General features: G+C 46.1%; 2 protein-coding genes across 3 annotated transcripts in view; one reads left to right on the top strand and one right to left on the bottom strand.

Annotated features, from left to right (window-relative positions):
* Positions 1 to 1,930, top strand: part of ACY3 (aminoacylase 3) — a 58,646-nt gene extending 56,716 nt beyond the window's left edge. The window contains exon 7 of the mRNA XM_063958404.1: positions 658 to 1,930. Within this exon, the coding sequence (XP_063814474.1) occupies positions 658 to 855 (198 nt within the window). The 3' untranslated portion in view covers positions 856 to 1,930. The remainder of the gene's footprint in view (positions 1 to 657) is intronic.
* A 7,120-nt stretch (positions 1,931 to 9,050) lies between these two features.
* Positions 9,051 to 15,891, bottom strand: part of UNC93B1 (unc-93 homolog B1, TLR signaling regulator) — a 146,635-nt gene continuing 139,794 nt past the window's right edge. For both annotated transcript variants that reach the window (XM_063958394.1, XM_063958393.1), the window contains exons 10-11: positions 11,036 to 11,154; positions 9,051 to 10,935 (exon numbers count right to left, since the gene is read on the bottom strand). In XM_063958394.1, coding sequence (XP_063814464.1) covers positions 10,624 to 10,935; positions 11,036 to 11,154 — 431 coding nt within the window. In that variant the 3' untranslated portion in view covers positions 9,051 to 10,623. The remainder of the gene's footprint in view (positions 10,936 to 11,035; positions 11,155 to 15,891) is intronic.

Below are 15,891 nucleotides of genomic sequence, written 5' to 3'. Positions count from 1 at the left end.
CCTGAAATAGGTCGACACAGACAAGAGGTCGACATGTGAAAAGGGTCAATGTGAGTTTTTTTAAAAACCCAATTTTTTTTTTACTTTACGATCCACGCAGACTACATTTGGGCACGGTAACCTGTGCCGAGCGCAGCAAGGCACCTTGCCTTCATTCGCCATGCGAGGGGACATGGTGCACTAATTGGGGTTCCTGGTAACATTACGGAGAAAATTACACCAAAAAAACATTGAAAAACTCATGTCAACCTTTTTCCATGTCGACCTTTTGTCCATGGCAACCTATTTCAGGTGTCGACCTAAGGTGTGTCGACATTGAGTCCCAGACCCATACAATCCATCCATCCAGCAGCTTTCCTGCTTTCATTACCCAGAATTCAAGTGAAAAGCATTTCTTCCAGGTGTCACAGAACGTCACAGTATCTGACAATTATCAGTTATCGTCAGGGTCTGATGGATCAGCTATCCGCATGGCCCCAGAAACATGGGAAAGTTTGCTGCAGTGGAACAGGGTTTAGAATGGCCAAATCCACAAGTTACTATTGTCTATTTAGAACAATCGTCCCCAACACATCTAGGTTACTGTAACATGATCATTGCGCTTATTGCTTAAGAAATGTGACCCACACAACAGCGTAACGTCTCTTCCCTCCTCAGGATAGGGATTTTTCTCCACTCCACCCCGGTGAACCCGCCTTCATGGACTTTGATGGAAAAACCATTCCTTACAGTGGAGAACGACCTATTTATCCTGTGTTCATTAACGAGGCAGCTTACTACGAGAAGAAGATTGCATTCATAGTGGCTGAGAAGGTCCATATATCTGTGCCTGCTCTCCGCACCAACAGTGGCTAGGGGTGTCCATAAGTCTTCCCTAGGCGGAAATGAAATGACTGGAGCGTAAATCCTCTACACTTCTAAATGCATTTTATGTTGTAAAGCTGCCATACACTTACACGATAGTGCAGCTGACATGGACAAGGGAAGGTGCAATGGTCTGATAATCAGAAGTCCTTCATACGTATGCAAGATGTATAGATCCAATCTAAATTCACGGTCACTGGGGGTCATTCCGAGTTGTTCGCTCGTTGCCGATTTTCGCAACGGAGCGATTAAGGCGAAAATGCGCATGGTACACAGTGCGCATGCGCTAAGTATTTTAGCTGAAACTTAGTAGATTTACTCACGTCCGACCGAAGAATTTCCATCGTTGAAGTGATCAGAGTGTGATTGACAGGAAGTGGGTGTTTCTGGGCGGAAACTGCCCATTTTCTGGAAGTGTGCGGAAAAACGTAGGCGTGCCAGGATAAAACGCGGGAGTGTCTGGAGAAACGGGGGAGTGGCTGGCCGAACGCAGGGCGTGTTTGTGACGTCAAACCAGGAACGAAAATGACTGAGCTGATCGCAATCTGTGAGTAGGTCTGGAGCTACTCAGAAACTGCTAAGAATTTTCTATTCGCAATTCTGCTAATCTTTCGTTCGCTATTCTACTAAGCTAAGATACACTCCCAGAGGGCGGCGGCCTAGCGTGTGCAATGCTGCTAAAAGTAGCTAGCGAGCGATCAACTCGGAATGACCCCCACTGGCCAGAGTTGGCTGAACAATGGTTGGGTGGATAGGATATGTCTGATAACCAAACCAAATGATCCAGACACATTTTAAGCCGTTGTGAACAATTATCATAAAGGTCCATACACTGAACGGTAATCACTCAGAACAGTCGTTTGACCATCTTAAATGCAATTAATATGATATAAAAAAATGCCTATTTCAGTAAAATTGTGCCAGATTGTGCAAAATGACACCATGAGAGATTTGCCTTGTATCAAACTAGATCCAAATTGTGTATATATTTTTATATAGGAACCGTATGAAAATAAGTTTTCACATTCACAAACACTGTGATAGAAGATATTTTGCATACCCTTATCTAAATAAAAACTAGAAGCATTTTAAAGTGGTCGATAAAGTTACAATTATTTCCACACAATTAAGAAAATAATCACAAATATGTTTCATTCTGAAAAAGTGGTACATTTACTAAGATGGGAGTTCTATTTAAGATGGGATGTTGCCCATAGCAACCAATCAGATTCTACTTCTCATTTATCTAGCACTTTCTAGAAGATAATACCTGGAATCTGATTGGTTGCTATAGGCAACATCCCATCTTAAATAGAACTCCCATCTTAGTAAATTTATCCCAAAGTCTCATATATTTGTCAATGTGAATGTGTCTTATGTAATGTCACTTTTATTCAGCTCATTATTAGTTATTGTTTTTTTTACTATGAAGGTGACATTTGTTTCTGGAGGCAGGGAATAACACAGGTATAGACCCAGACGTGAAGGAGGCAGCTGTGGCCTGGACATGATAATATATCAATCTGTGAAAATAACCAGTAGCGGATCTTGCCATGGGCAAGCAGGACTTTTGCCCGGGACGCCGCCTTCCGGAGGGCGCCGCACCATGGCAAGATCCGCCACTGTGCCTCCCGCTGTGCCCCCCCCCTCCCCCCCCCCCCCCCCGCTGGTCCCCCGCTGTGAAGAGAACCAGATGCTACGCGTCTAGTTTCCCTTCGTGGAGAGGACCTTTGCTGAGCGGTGCACGATGACGTCATCGCGCACCGCACAGCATTGTGGCACAGATGCTAGGGGTCATTATTGACCTCTAGTGTCTATGCATCCGAGGAGAGGAGCGGCGCCGGCGGAGGTCTGGAATCAGGAGCAGGGATGTAAGTATACTTTTTTTTTCTTTTTTTTCAGCGGCGCTACAAATGGGGGCGTAACTGACCACGCCCCGTATTAAGCCACGTCCCTAACGTTTTGCCCGGGGCGCCACAAGGGCAAGAACCGGCCCTGAAAATAACACACAGTTAATGTCACTGTGCAGTGTCAGTTTACAATACGTATCGTGGACATTGAAGGTCAAAAACACCACAATATTTCCAAACTGCCCAAATGTCACCACAAATGTAGAAATAAAATAAGAGCCATAATCAAGGGCACACATACTGAAATCAAGCCATTTATTGGGCATTACAATTCAGTCAGCAGATGACCAATGTCAGTCTGTGTATTCATCTGCTGCCAGCACTGACTGCCCCGCAGCTGCTGTATCTGACAGGGTGACAGCCAGATCTGGCTAATCTGACATCCCGCGACAAGAAAATAGAGGAGCATTATACAGTGTTAGGGCCAGGGCCATCTCAGCAGCATAGAAGGCACTGGGGCCTCTACACACCCAATCATCAACAACCAAATGAAACAAATCAGAATATGCCCCACATGTGGTCCTGCGGCATATCTCCAAATGCTTCCAAACAGTAAATGGCTATCAGCACTCTGATTGGTGGATAGCACCAGCCATCCACCAATCAACATGCTGACAGCCACTCACTGTCTTGCTGCAGGCTGGGAGGCAGGAAGAGAATGCTGCCTCACCGCTCTAAGTGTGTGACCATCATCCACCCGCCCCTGCTCGAAGGCCCCTACAATCGTTGGGCCCTGGGCAGCTGCCCAGTGTGCCTATCCATACATTAAGATGGGCCCTGGTTAGGGCCGAGTAGCAGGAATCAGACCATAGATGGTCAACAGATGACAAAAAAAACTTTAACATAATTGAAGATGTTAACTGAATGCAGACTCAGGGCCGGCTCCAGGCATGTTCCAATAGAGCGGCCGCGCAGGGCGCCACCCTTAATGGGCGCCGCATGCTTGCGCCGCCATATTGGAACCTGGCTGGAGCAGTGGAGCCTGGAGAGCATCTGTGACCGGCTGCAGCACACAGCGATCCGTCCATGATTAATCCATTCCCGCCCCGGCCCGCCCGCCTGCTAATAGTGGTAGTAGGTAGCCTGCCTAGCGACAACAGCAGTGGACAGCCGCGGCTGACTGTTTGTGGTGTGCCTGCTGCCCCGTACCGATGATGAGTCATCGAGGGGGAGTACTGTGGGCGGGCCGCGGACTAAATGTAAACTACCCAGGCTGTGCGCGCTGTCGCTGTACGGCGGCAGTGGCTCCGGCGTCTGACGTCAGCGGCGCCGCACAGCGCACATGGCGCGCAGAGCCGATCAGAGTCAGACCTTAGCTTAGTCTGCGCCACACCGTGGACCTTACTGCCTCCGGGACTCTGCAGATTGTGTGGCCAGTGGACGAGATCCAGCACAAGGAGTGCAGCCTGACATCAGGTAAACAGCTGCGGACGCTACCGGCCAGGCCTGAATATATAGCAAACTCTTCCATACCTTTCAGCAAGCACTGGCCTGAAGTTAAAGGCTACGTTTCTAGAAGCACAATTATTAATATAATTATATAATATCAGGAGGCAAATATTCAACATAACAGTTCTGAAAGCATTGCGTAGCTTTAGAATTATATCAGCGTACAAAGCCCACCCAGACGCCTCTGCACAATGAGAGCGTGCAGCTTCTCGCACTAATTTCCACCTGAAGTCATTATTTGGAGTTAAAAGCATTTAACAAATTTACAAGTCAGGGCCAGGGTATTGCATCCGGGAAATGAGTGAGAGAAGTAATGGCAAACCTCCCAACATGACCCTCTCCAGGAGGGACAGAATACTCTGCTCCTGGACTTTTCTCTTCATGTATGATTGCCATCACCTGTGCTGAAACACCTTTCTTATCCATTTACCTGTTCAACACAGGTGCCAGCAATCATACACTAGGAGAAAAGTCCAGAAGCAGAGCATTGTGTCCCTCCTGGAGAGGGTCATGTTGGGAGGTATGTAAAGGTAAGAATATGATCTTACTGAAAAAGCATTTACACATTGGACCAGGCCACACTGAAGACAGGGGCCGATAGCCTGGATACTTTTACGGGTCTTCAGCGAGCGTTTAAGGTATCTGGCACTGTGGGGGCATATCTGGCACTGGGGGCATTAATGTATCTATCACTGTGGGGGCATATCTGGCACTGGGGGCATTAATGTATCTGGCACTGTGGGGGAATATCTGGCACTGGGGGAATTAATGTATCTGGCACTGTGGGGGCATATCTGGCACTGGGGGCATTAATGTATCTGGCACTGTGGGGGCATATCTGGCACTGTGTGGGCATTTTTATATCTGGCACTGTGGGGGCATTTATGTATCTGGCACTGTGTGGGCATTTATGTATCTGGCACTGTGGGGGCATTTATGTATCTGGCACTGTGGGGGGCATATCTGCACTGTGGGGGCATTTATGTATCTGAACTGTGGGTGCATATCTGGCACTGTGTGGCCATTTATGTAGCTGGCACTGCTGGGGGGCATGTCACGTGTAGCTGGCACTGCTGGGGGGCATGTCATGTCTATCTGGCACTGCACATTATGTGTATCTGGCACTATACTGGAGACATTGTGTGTAAGGAACACTACTGTGGCTATGTGTAAGGCTGCTAATTGTGTGAAAATATATTTATAGTTTGATGATATGGTTACGAGGCCACGACCACTTTTCCAGAGGCCACACCCACTTTTCCGGAAGCGCGCATGGGGGGGGAAAGCGCTTTTACATTTTATCGCTCAGGGCGCTAGTAGGCCTGGAGCCAGCCCTGTGCAGACTAATGCACATTATGTAGTCAGAGGACTGCCTCTGAGAGACTGAACCTGTGGGCACAAAGTAAATAAATAACGTAGGTTGTAATCCCACTCCTGCTTCCTCTGTCTTCTTGTCTAAGAGGAAATACCTTCTGCTGATTGGTTCTTTTCTTACCAGGAAGTCAGAATGGAAAGGCACAAAGAGAGGGTTGTAACAAATATACAGGCATAGTATATATTTTTCCAAGACAGAATAGGTACAAAATGGAGGAAAAAATAAAATACATGAAAACAATAAACTATAAAAACACTTATATTGTTCCATGCTACATTAACATAAAAAAAACCCTGCTATAAACCATCACATTCAGATACAATATTCTAGAATTAGAGGACGGTCAGCTCCTGCTGTGAGTTACCTGCCGGCATCTGCCGCCCCGAGGCTGTACATACCTCACAGCATGCCCTACTTCTGCCCATCTCTAAACACCAAGGAGCAAGAGCACACGTACCGAGAGCTATTACATGTATTCCGATCAATCTATACACAATAGCTTTTCACTAACATACAAATATAATAAAGATTTTGTTGTTGCTATGTTATTTTTCAAGGAAGGCTTCATTATAGTATAACTGGGCACGGAACACTTCATAAGACATCTAAACATACATGGAAAAGTGATACTATCATATTTCATACATCTCAATCAAAAGGTACTGTACCCATAGTAACCAGACATACATGGTCAGCTGGACACAGACAGACAGTGTCGGACTGGGGCATGGGGGGATGCTGTTGTAGGGGCCCATGCTTAAGGGTGTGGCCAGGCTCCACTGGGGCGTGGCCAGCCACCACAGAGGTTTGGCTAACCATTACAGAGTGCATGTTCTGTTCCCCTTGGTAAATATATAATAAACTAATATATAATTCCCCTGTTCCCCTGTGGGCCAGTCTGACCCTGCAGACAGATAAAGGCTTATTGCTCATTATTGGGGATTTAAGGTCAGTTTTGCACTGTGAGTACTGTACATAAATAGCCCTGTCTGATTTCCTATCTGCTAGCTGCCATGACGCACAGAGATGTTTTACATAGAACTATTATGCCCAAAGCATCCAATCAGATTCTGTCCTTCCTGTGACTGTGCTAGATATAAGACAGTTAAGCTGTGTACACACGGTGCGATATGCACTTAACTATATAGTCAAAATCGTAAGGAAAGTTAGTGCACATTGCACTGTGTGTACACAGCTGCAATACCGATGCGCTCTCCCGCGGCTTTGGCATCGCAAGCAAAAACAGACTGTTTTTACTTGTGTAAAAGATAGTCAAAATTGTCACTTAGCCAAAATCGATATCACAAGCACAGTCATCTTTGCTTGCAATACCAACCACATTCCATGTCGCATAGTGAGAATCGGGGACAGCCCGAATCTCACCGTGTGTATGGACCTTCAGATGCAGATTAGTTGTATTGGGCAACATCTTTAATACATCGCTCTTTCCCAGGGTTGATACATATCCCCCTTTGTGTTTGCTGTTTGTCCAGCCCCCACTGTTCCCATACTTGTTAACATTTGTGGTTCAGAGATCCCGGCGTCGGTATACTGACTGCCGGTCAAGCACACCACACCCCCGATTCAGCCCTGATCGCTGATGTGCGTTTTCTCACATGCGAGCAAGTGTGAACTGCGCATGCGTATGCTCCACAATGCGCAGACATGATGGACTGCAGCAACGGGGATCGCCGGTCAGCGACGGGATGGTGCGAAAATTACGAACGCATTGGCAATCGCATGGAGATTGAGAAGAAAAGGGTGTTAGTGGGTGGCAACTGACCGTTTCTAGGGAGTGTCCGGAAAAACGCAGGAGGGACCAGGTGTTTTGTGGGAGGATTTCTAACGTCAGCTCCGGCCCCGATCATCGCAGCGGCTGAGTAAGTCCTGGGCTGAGCAGACACTGCACAAACTGCTGTTTGTTCCCATGCGATCGCACACCTGCACACATCCAATAACCTCCCCTGTAGGTGGCGACTACCTGATCGCAGGGATGCAAAAAACGCACCCTTAGATCAGGTCTGAATTACCCCCTATATGCTCGTTTTCTTGCAAGATAGTTTGTGTGACTTAGGTTAGGGTTACCCTCCCTCTGAAGACATCTAACCAGCAAAACAGGTTAGCCAGGGACTTCTGATTGTAAAGCCAGACTTTAAATATGTACTTACACATGTTATATGGCAATTCTAGTTATTAAACGCCACTGCCGGGTTTTTCCAGCATGTGAGATCATTCTTTCTCCAAATAAAAATGAGCAAGATTACTGAAGTCTGCAGAGCCGTTTTTTTTGTAAGATTTATATAGTGCCTGTAACTAATACCCCTTTACCACTAGCTTTTAAAACACAGGTAAATGCGCGGGGGCGTGCATTTACCCGTGTTTTTTCCTGGTGGAAAAGGGTCCCCCTGCAAATTCCCGGATCAAGTGATCCGGGAATCCTACCCGGGTAGCTTTCCGGGTTGATCACGTGTTCAACCCGGTAAGCTGTGTAGTGTGAGCGGGAGCCATGTCGAGGCGACACGGCTCCCGTTCACAGTGTATGGGAGGGCGGCGCTGGGAGATCATGTGATCTCCCAGCGCCGCCCCTGCCGCGTCACTAGCAGCGTCACCAACCCGGCAATCACATTTGTTGGAGAGCTGCACAAACATGAGTTTGTACAGTCTCTGCACAGGCCAGGACTTACTCAGCCGCTGCGATGATCGGGGCCGGAATTGATGTCAGAAACCCTCCCTCCAAACACCTGGTCCCTCCTGCGTTTTCACAGACGCTGCTACAAAACGGACAGTTGCCACCCACAACCGGCAGCCTCCTGTCAGTCACCTTGCGATCGCTTTTTTCGCACCATCCGACGCGCCGGTGCATTGTGGTGCATATGCATGCGCATTACAGACCTGGTCGCCCGCTGTGCGAAAACACACAGAAGCGATCAGGTCTGAATTTGCCCCTAAGGCCGCTCTGTTACAGGGGCAACGTTGCCATTGTCTTCTGTTGACCTAATTTACTTTTCTTGCATCTTTAACAACACAATGAGGGTCTTCATAGTGGACTATAAATTGTAGGCAACTTATCCAGAAGCTGAATTATTCTGAAATATTATCTTTTTTTTAAAATAACAATATGATTTGACAAGCTGTTCTTACTACACAGGCCTAAAAGACGTTTTGTTATTAAATTGCAAAGAGCTGCAAAGTCTATTGATTGACCACTAGAGGCACTGTTCCTTTGGATGATTGACCACTAGAGGCACTGTTCCTTTGGATGATTGACCACTAGGGGCACTGTTATTTTGGATGACTGACCACTAGAGGCACTGTTCCTTTGGATGATTGACCACTAGGGGCACTGTTATTTTGGATGACTGACCACTAGAGGCACTGTTCCTTTGGATGATTGACCACTAGGGGCACTGTTATTTTGGATGATTGACCACTAGAGGCACTGTTCCTTTGGATGATTGACCACTAGGGGCACTGTTATTTTGGATGATTGACCACTAGAGGCACTGTTCCTTTGGATGATTGACCACTAGGGGCACTGTTCCTTTGGATGATTGACCACTAGGGACAGTGTTCTTTTGGATGATTGACCACTAGAGGCACTGTTCCTTTGGATGATTGACCACTAGGGCCACTGTTCGATTGGATGATTGACCACTAGAGGCACTGTTCCTTTGGATGATTAACCACTAGGGCCACTGTTCGATTGGATGATTGACCACTAGAGGCACTGTTCCTTTGGATGATTAACCACTAGGGCCACTGTTCGATTGGATGATTGACCACTAGAGGCACTGTTCCTTTGGATGATTGACCACTAGGGCCACTGTTCGATTGGATGATTGACCACTAGGGGCACTGTTATTTTGGATGATTGACCACTAGAGGCACTGTTCCTTTGGATGATTGACCACTAGGGGCACTGTTATTTTGGATGATTGACCACTAGAGGCACTGTTCCTTTGGATGATTGACCACTAGGGGCACTGTTATTTTGGATGATTGACCACTAGAGGCACTGTTCCTTTGGATGATTGACCACTAGGGGCACTGTTCCTTTGGATGATTGACCACTACGGACAGTGTTCTTTTGGATGATTGACCACTAGAGGCACTGTTCCATTGGATGATTGACCACTAGGGGCACTGTTATTTTGGATGATTGACCACTAGGGGCACTGTTCCTTTGGATGATTAACCACTAGGGGCACTGTTCTTTTGGATGATTGACCACTAGGAGCACTGTTCCTTTGGATGATTGACCACTAGGGCCACTGTTCGATTGGATGATTGACCACTAGAGGCACTGTTCCTTTGGATGATTAACCACTAGGGCCACTGTTCGATTGGATGATTGACCACTAGAGGCACTGTTCCTTTGGATGATTGACCACTAGGGCCACTGTTCGATTGGATGATTGACCACTAGAGGCACTGTTCCTTTGGATGATTGACCACTAGGGGCACTGATCCTTTGGATGATTGACCACTAGGGGCACTGATCCATTGGAGTTTATGGTGAACAGCTAGTTTGACAGCTGTTTTATTTTTTGGTTTGTTTTATGCAGGAAAGACTATAACCATGTATATAAACTAGAAAAGCCTTCATGCACACTATATAACAGTCAGTGGTGACGGTTCTATTTCTAATGAAAATTAATTTATACAGTTAGAGACTAGTGGTTTTATTGCTATAATCCCTTATATGTACAAAAGCACTGACTTCATAGGTAGCTTTATTCACCACATAGAGCTCAGGCAGCTGTGTTAGGGGTCTTCAGAGGAATAGGTATATGCAGTGCAGTGTCTGGGCCCATGTTTACTATGCCTAATCTCAAGTGCAGGTTTCAGCAAACAGTCAGCAAATGACTGAGTTACAAATAAACCCTGATGTGCTGACGATTGGTCACAAAACCTGGACTGTACAAGAGCAAAGCTGAGACCACAGGTGTAAAATACAACGAATTGTAGCCACGGAACTGATGGAAGGAGGAGACTATACAGACTGTGTGGCCAGGTCAGCCTACATCACTCCTCCTCCACTGCCTGCTCATAGACCATATGCTGCTTGAGCCGCCTCCGCTCCCGGACCGGCAGCTCTCTCTCATTATCTTCCTCCTCGCTTCCTGATTTCTCACTTTCTTCTTTATCACTTTCATCTCCTTCAGAGTCAGACTCATCAGAGTTGTCTTCTTCCAGGTAGCGGTAACCTTTCACCTTGTGGCGCGGTGCTGGGATCTTGGGAACGCGGGGCGGCACCTTGCAGCTGATCTTGTGCTCCATCCATAGATAGGAGAGGACAGAGATCAGAGCAGAGGCCAGCATGATCCCCAGTTTGGCCTACAAGGAAATAAATAGGAAGATGGGCTTATCAATCATGAAGGAAGGAAGTGGTTTAATGTAGTTACACAATGAGTATTTATTTGTGGCATTTTCTTACCATCATGTGCAATCCAGACCATAGATATACAATAAATATAGCGATTGCTTGCATCCAATGGTATATGGTAAAAACAAAGTCTTGACGTTCTTTGTCCTCATAAAACATGCCTATAATAACTGGGAGGGAGAAACAAGTGATCAATAAACTGTTAGCACAAACAATGCCTTGAAAAAGAGTTCTTTACTCGAAACGCGTTGGATCAGGAGGCCTTGGTCCAGATGGATTTTATGTGCACCTCTGAGAAGGTAAGACCCCATCTTATATTTATCTAGAAATTCGACCCAGAGCATAGAACCGGAACTTTGCTCTTCAAATCCAGGGTCTCCATATCAGATCTGCACATCTCCCCTGCTCAATGCTGGAATTTTATGTTTATTTTTAACCTTTTATACTGTGTTTTGTACAATACATTTTTCTGGCTATACATCGTGATACCAGTGTGGTTGATGTAAAGATACCATGAAATGAGGATCCCCATCTTTTTCACCGTGAGTAATGGTACGCCTTATTGCATGTGATAAAGAAACCATTATATGCACCAACCCCCCTCTTACTGAGTAAGTGAGGTACGCTGTGGTTAGACATCATATGCATAGTGTTCATAGGAAAAACGGAATGTGCTCCGAGCTGTTCCTACTAATATGATAAAGAAACTGCTACGTGGCACTAATTCTCTTCTCACTGTGTAAGTGAGGTACGCTGTGGCCAGATACCATACCTACATTTCCTGTATGAAAAAAGGAATTTGTTATGTAAAGATATCTTGATGTGCTCCAATGTGCTTCTCACTGTGTAAGTGAGGTACGCATATGATTAGCCAGCATCATTATACAGCCCTCATAACCACAAGATATCATCAGATACGGTCTTCAGAATTTAATCATGCACTCGAATAGTGTTTAATTGTCACTGTAACATACATCGCCATTTGAAACATTCCTACACGTTTTCTTTCTTTTTTATCATTTCCTTCATGTATCTCTGAGCATATCCAAATATCCAGAGAAGAGACTACATCCGGAAAAAAGACCCTCAGTAATAGAGATAAGTATACCTTGGGTCTCTTCTTCCATAATCTTTTTCCTCACAGACACAGTAGCGCCATCTTCTTCACAACCTTTACACTTTTTCACTAGAATCTATTGGACTAAATTAGGATAAGTCCAATCGTGAAGTAAAGAGGCTGCCACCGTGTCAATTGAAGCGCCAAGTAATACTCAAAAAAAAACCACATTCCTGTTAGCACAAACAAATGGTCAGTGCGGGGCCAACACAAGGATAATTCATCTACTTTAATTACCTCCCTTATGCACCATCGTTCACTGTTTCTCCAAATCTTACCGCATATAAACATAATGTTAGGGCATGACGGTAAAACCAGAGCTGCCCAATGGGGAAATACTTTGAGACAATGGGGGTAATTCAGATCTGATCGCAGCAGCAAATTTGTTAGCAGTTGGGCAAAACCATGGGGGTGATTCCGAGTTGATCGCACGTAGCAACATTTTGCTGCTCGTGCGATCAACCTGACGCCGCCTATGGGGAGTGTATTTTAGCACAGCAGGGTTGCGAACGCTTGTGCAGCCCTGCTATGCTAAAAAAAAGTTTCTAGCAAAACAAGACCAGCCCTAGACCTACTTACCATTTGCGACGGATCCAGCGATGCAGGTCCCGGATTTGACGTCAGACATCTGCCCTCAAACCGCCTGGACACGCCTGCATTCGCTGGACCACTCCCGGGAAACAGTCAGTTGACGCCCTGACGCGCCTTCCTCCTGTCAATCTTCTTGCGGTCACCGCTGCGACCACTTTCCTCGTTCCCAGCGTCGCTGCCTGGCGACAGCCGTCGCCGGGCAATGACGTGCGTGCACAATGCGCATGCCGCGCATGCGCAGTTCTGACCCGATCACACCGCTGCGAAGAAGTGCAGCGTGCGATCGGGTTGGAATGACCCCTCATGTGCACTGCAGGCGGGGCAGATATAACATGTGCAGAGAGAGTTAGATTTGGGTGGGTTATATTGTTTCTGTGCAGAGTAACTAAATACTGGCTGCTTTATTTTTACACTGCAATTTGGATTTCAGTTTGAACACACCACACCCAAATCTAACTCTCTATGCACATGTTATATCTGCTCCCCTGCAGTGCACATGGGCCCTCATTCCGAGTTGTTCGCTCGCAGGCTGCTTTTAGCAGCATTGCACACGCTAGTCCGCCGCCCTCTGGGAGTGTATCTTGGTTTAGCAGAATAGCGAACGAAAGATTAGCAGAACTGCTATTAAATAATTCTTTGCAGTTTCTGAGTAGCTCCAGACCTACTCACAGATTGCGATCAGCTCAGTCCGTTTAGTTCCTGGTTTGACGTCACAAACACGCCTTGCGTTCGGCCAGCCACTCCCCCATTTCTCTAGACACTCCCGCGTTTTTCCCTGACATGCCTGCGTTTTTTAGCACACTGCCAGAAAACGCTCAGTTACCTCCCAGAAACGCCCCTTTCCTGTCAATCATTTACCGATCAGCAGTGCGACTGAAAAGCGTTGTACGAACACCAGCAAAACTGCTAAGTTTTTAGTTAAATAACTTAGCGCATGCGCTCTGCGTACCATGCGCATGCGCATTTAGCAGCATATCGCAGCATAGCGAAAATCGGCAAAGAGCGAACAACTCGGAATGACCACCATGGTTTTTTCCAACTGCTAACAAATTTGTCGCTGCGATTAGATCTGAATTAGGCCCAATGTTATGAATACACAAAACAAACTCAAATCAGGCGCTGATATTAAACCATAGTATAAATATGTAATATATCACTGAGAGTTTTTCTATATCTCACAGCTGCAGAAACTATTATGTGTTTGTGACTACACACAAATCTGTTACCAAAAGAGAAACAGTACAACAATAAATGTGCAACAATAAATACAGTATTCAGAGTTGTTAGCAAACCAAAAAAGTTAGCAATTGGGCAAGACCATGGGGGGTAATTCCAAGTTGATCGCAGCAGGAATTTTGTTAGCAGTTGGGCAAAACCATGGGGGTAATTCCAAGTTGATCGCTCGCAAGTGGATTTTAGCAGATTTGCTCATGCTAAGCCGCCGCCTACTGGGAGTGAATCTTAGCATCGTAAAATTGCGAACGATGTATTCGCAATATTGCGATTACACACCTCGTAGCAGTTTCTGAGTAGCTCCAGACTTACTCGGCATCTGCGATCATTTCACTGCTTGTCGCTCCCGGTTTGACGTCACAAACACACCCAGCGTTCGCCCAGACACTCCCCCGTTTCTCCGGCCACTCCTGCGTTTTTTCCGGAAACGGTAGCGTTTTTTCCCACACGCCCATAAAACGGCCTGTTTCCGCCCAGTGTCACCCATTTCCTGTCAATCACATTACGATCGCCAGAACGATGAAAATGCCGTGAGTAAAAAACCTAAGTGCATATCAAATTTACTTGGCGCAGTCGCAGTGCGGACATTGCGCATGCGCATTAAGTGGAAAATCGCTGCGATGCGAAGATTTTTACCGAGCGAACAACTCGGAATGACCCCCCAAGTGCACTGTAGGGGAGGCAGATAGAACATGTGCAGAAAGAGTTACCAACATTTAAAATACAGACAATTCAAGAAGTCGACATGAGTTTTTCAGTGTCAATGTCAACCTATGGCAACAAACACATTTTAAAAAAACAATGAAAAACTTGCGTTGACTGTTTGACCTGTTGACATTTTAAATGTCGGTATTTTGACCTTTTCGGTATTTTAAATGTCGGAATTTTGACCTTGGGGGTCATTCCGAGTTGTTCGCTCATTGACGATTTTTGCTATGCTGCAATTTGTTGCTAACTGCGCATGGTACGCAGAGCGCATGCGCTAAGTTATTTAACACAAAACTTAGTAGATTTGCTGGTGTTCGAACAACGATTTTCAGTCGCACTGCTGATCGGTGAATGATTGACAGAAAAGGGGCGTTTCTGGGTGGTAACTGAGCGTTTTCCGGGAGTGTGCTAAAAAACGCAGGCGTGTCAGGGAAAAAACGCGGGAGTGTCTGGAGAAACGGGGGAGTGGCTGGCTGAACGCAGGGGCGTGTTTGTGACGTCAAACCAGGAACTAAACGGACCGAGCTGATCGCAATCTAGGAGTAGGTCTGGAGCTACTCAGAAACTGCAAAGAATTATTTAGTAGCAATTCTGCTAATCTTTCGTTCGCACTTCTGCTAAGCTAAGATACACTCCCAGAGGGCGGCGGCCTAGTGTGTTGTGTGCAATGCTGCTAAAAGCAGCTAGCGAGTGAACAACTCGGAATGAGGGCCCTTGTCGGGATTTTGACTGTTGGTCAATTTTTGTCGGGGATTTCGACCGTCAGGATTTTGATTGTAGGTATTTCATACTAAACCCATTGTCATGTTGACCAATGGAACCTGTCACCCTTTTTATCATGTTGACCATATAGTGTCGACCTACTGACTGTCAATCCAGATACCACATCCATATTATTTAGCAAAAACTCTTATATTCCGCACTCATCCTTCCACTACATTAAGTGCCTCTCATGGCTGGATTCTCCTTTACTTATGTGAAATTTGAACACTGCAAGGGTCTATACAAAAATACAAGTCTAAGGGGTAAATGCCATTTACTGATTTAACGGGTATCCGGTCTCCAGGTCGACCACACTTAGGTCGACATGCATTAGGTGGACCACTATTAGTCGACGTGCATTAGGTCAACATGGTTTCCAGGTCGACATGATCTAGGTCGACATGACAAAAGGTTGACAGGAGTTTTTCACAATTTGCTTAATTTTTTGATCTTTTTCATACTTTACGATCCACGTGTACTACAACTGGGAACGGTA

The sequence above is a fragment of the Pseudophryne corroboree genome, chromosome 3, assembly GCF_028390025.1.
Source record: "Pseudophryne corroboree isolate aPseCor3 chromosome 3, aPseCor3.hap2, whole genome shotgun sequence".
Lineage (NCBI taxonomy): Eukaryota > Metazoa > Chordata > Amphibia > Anura > Myobatrachidae > Pseudophryne > Pseudophryne corroboree.
The sequence above is the reverse complement of the archived record's forward strand: the minus strand, read 5'-3'. Positions and strand labels throughout refer to the sequence as shown.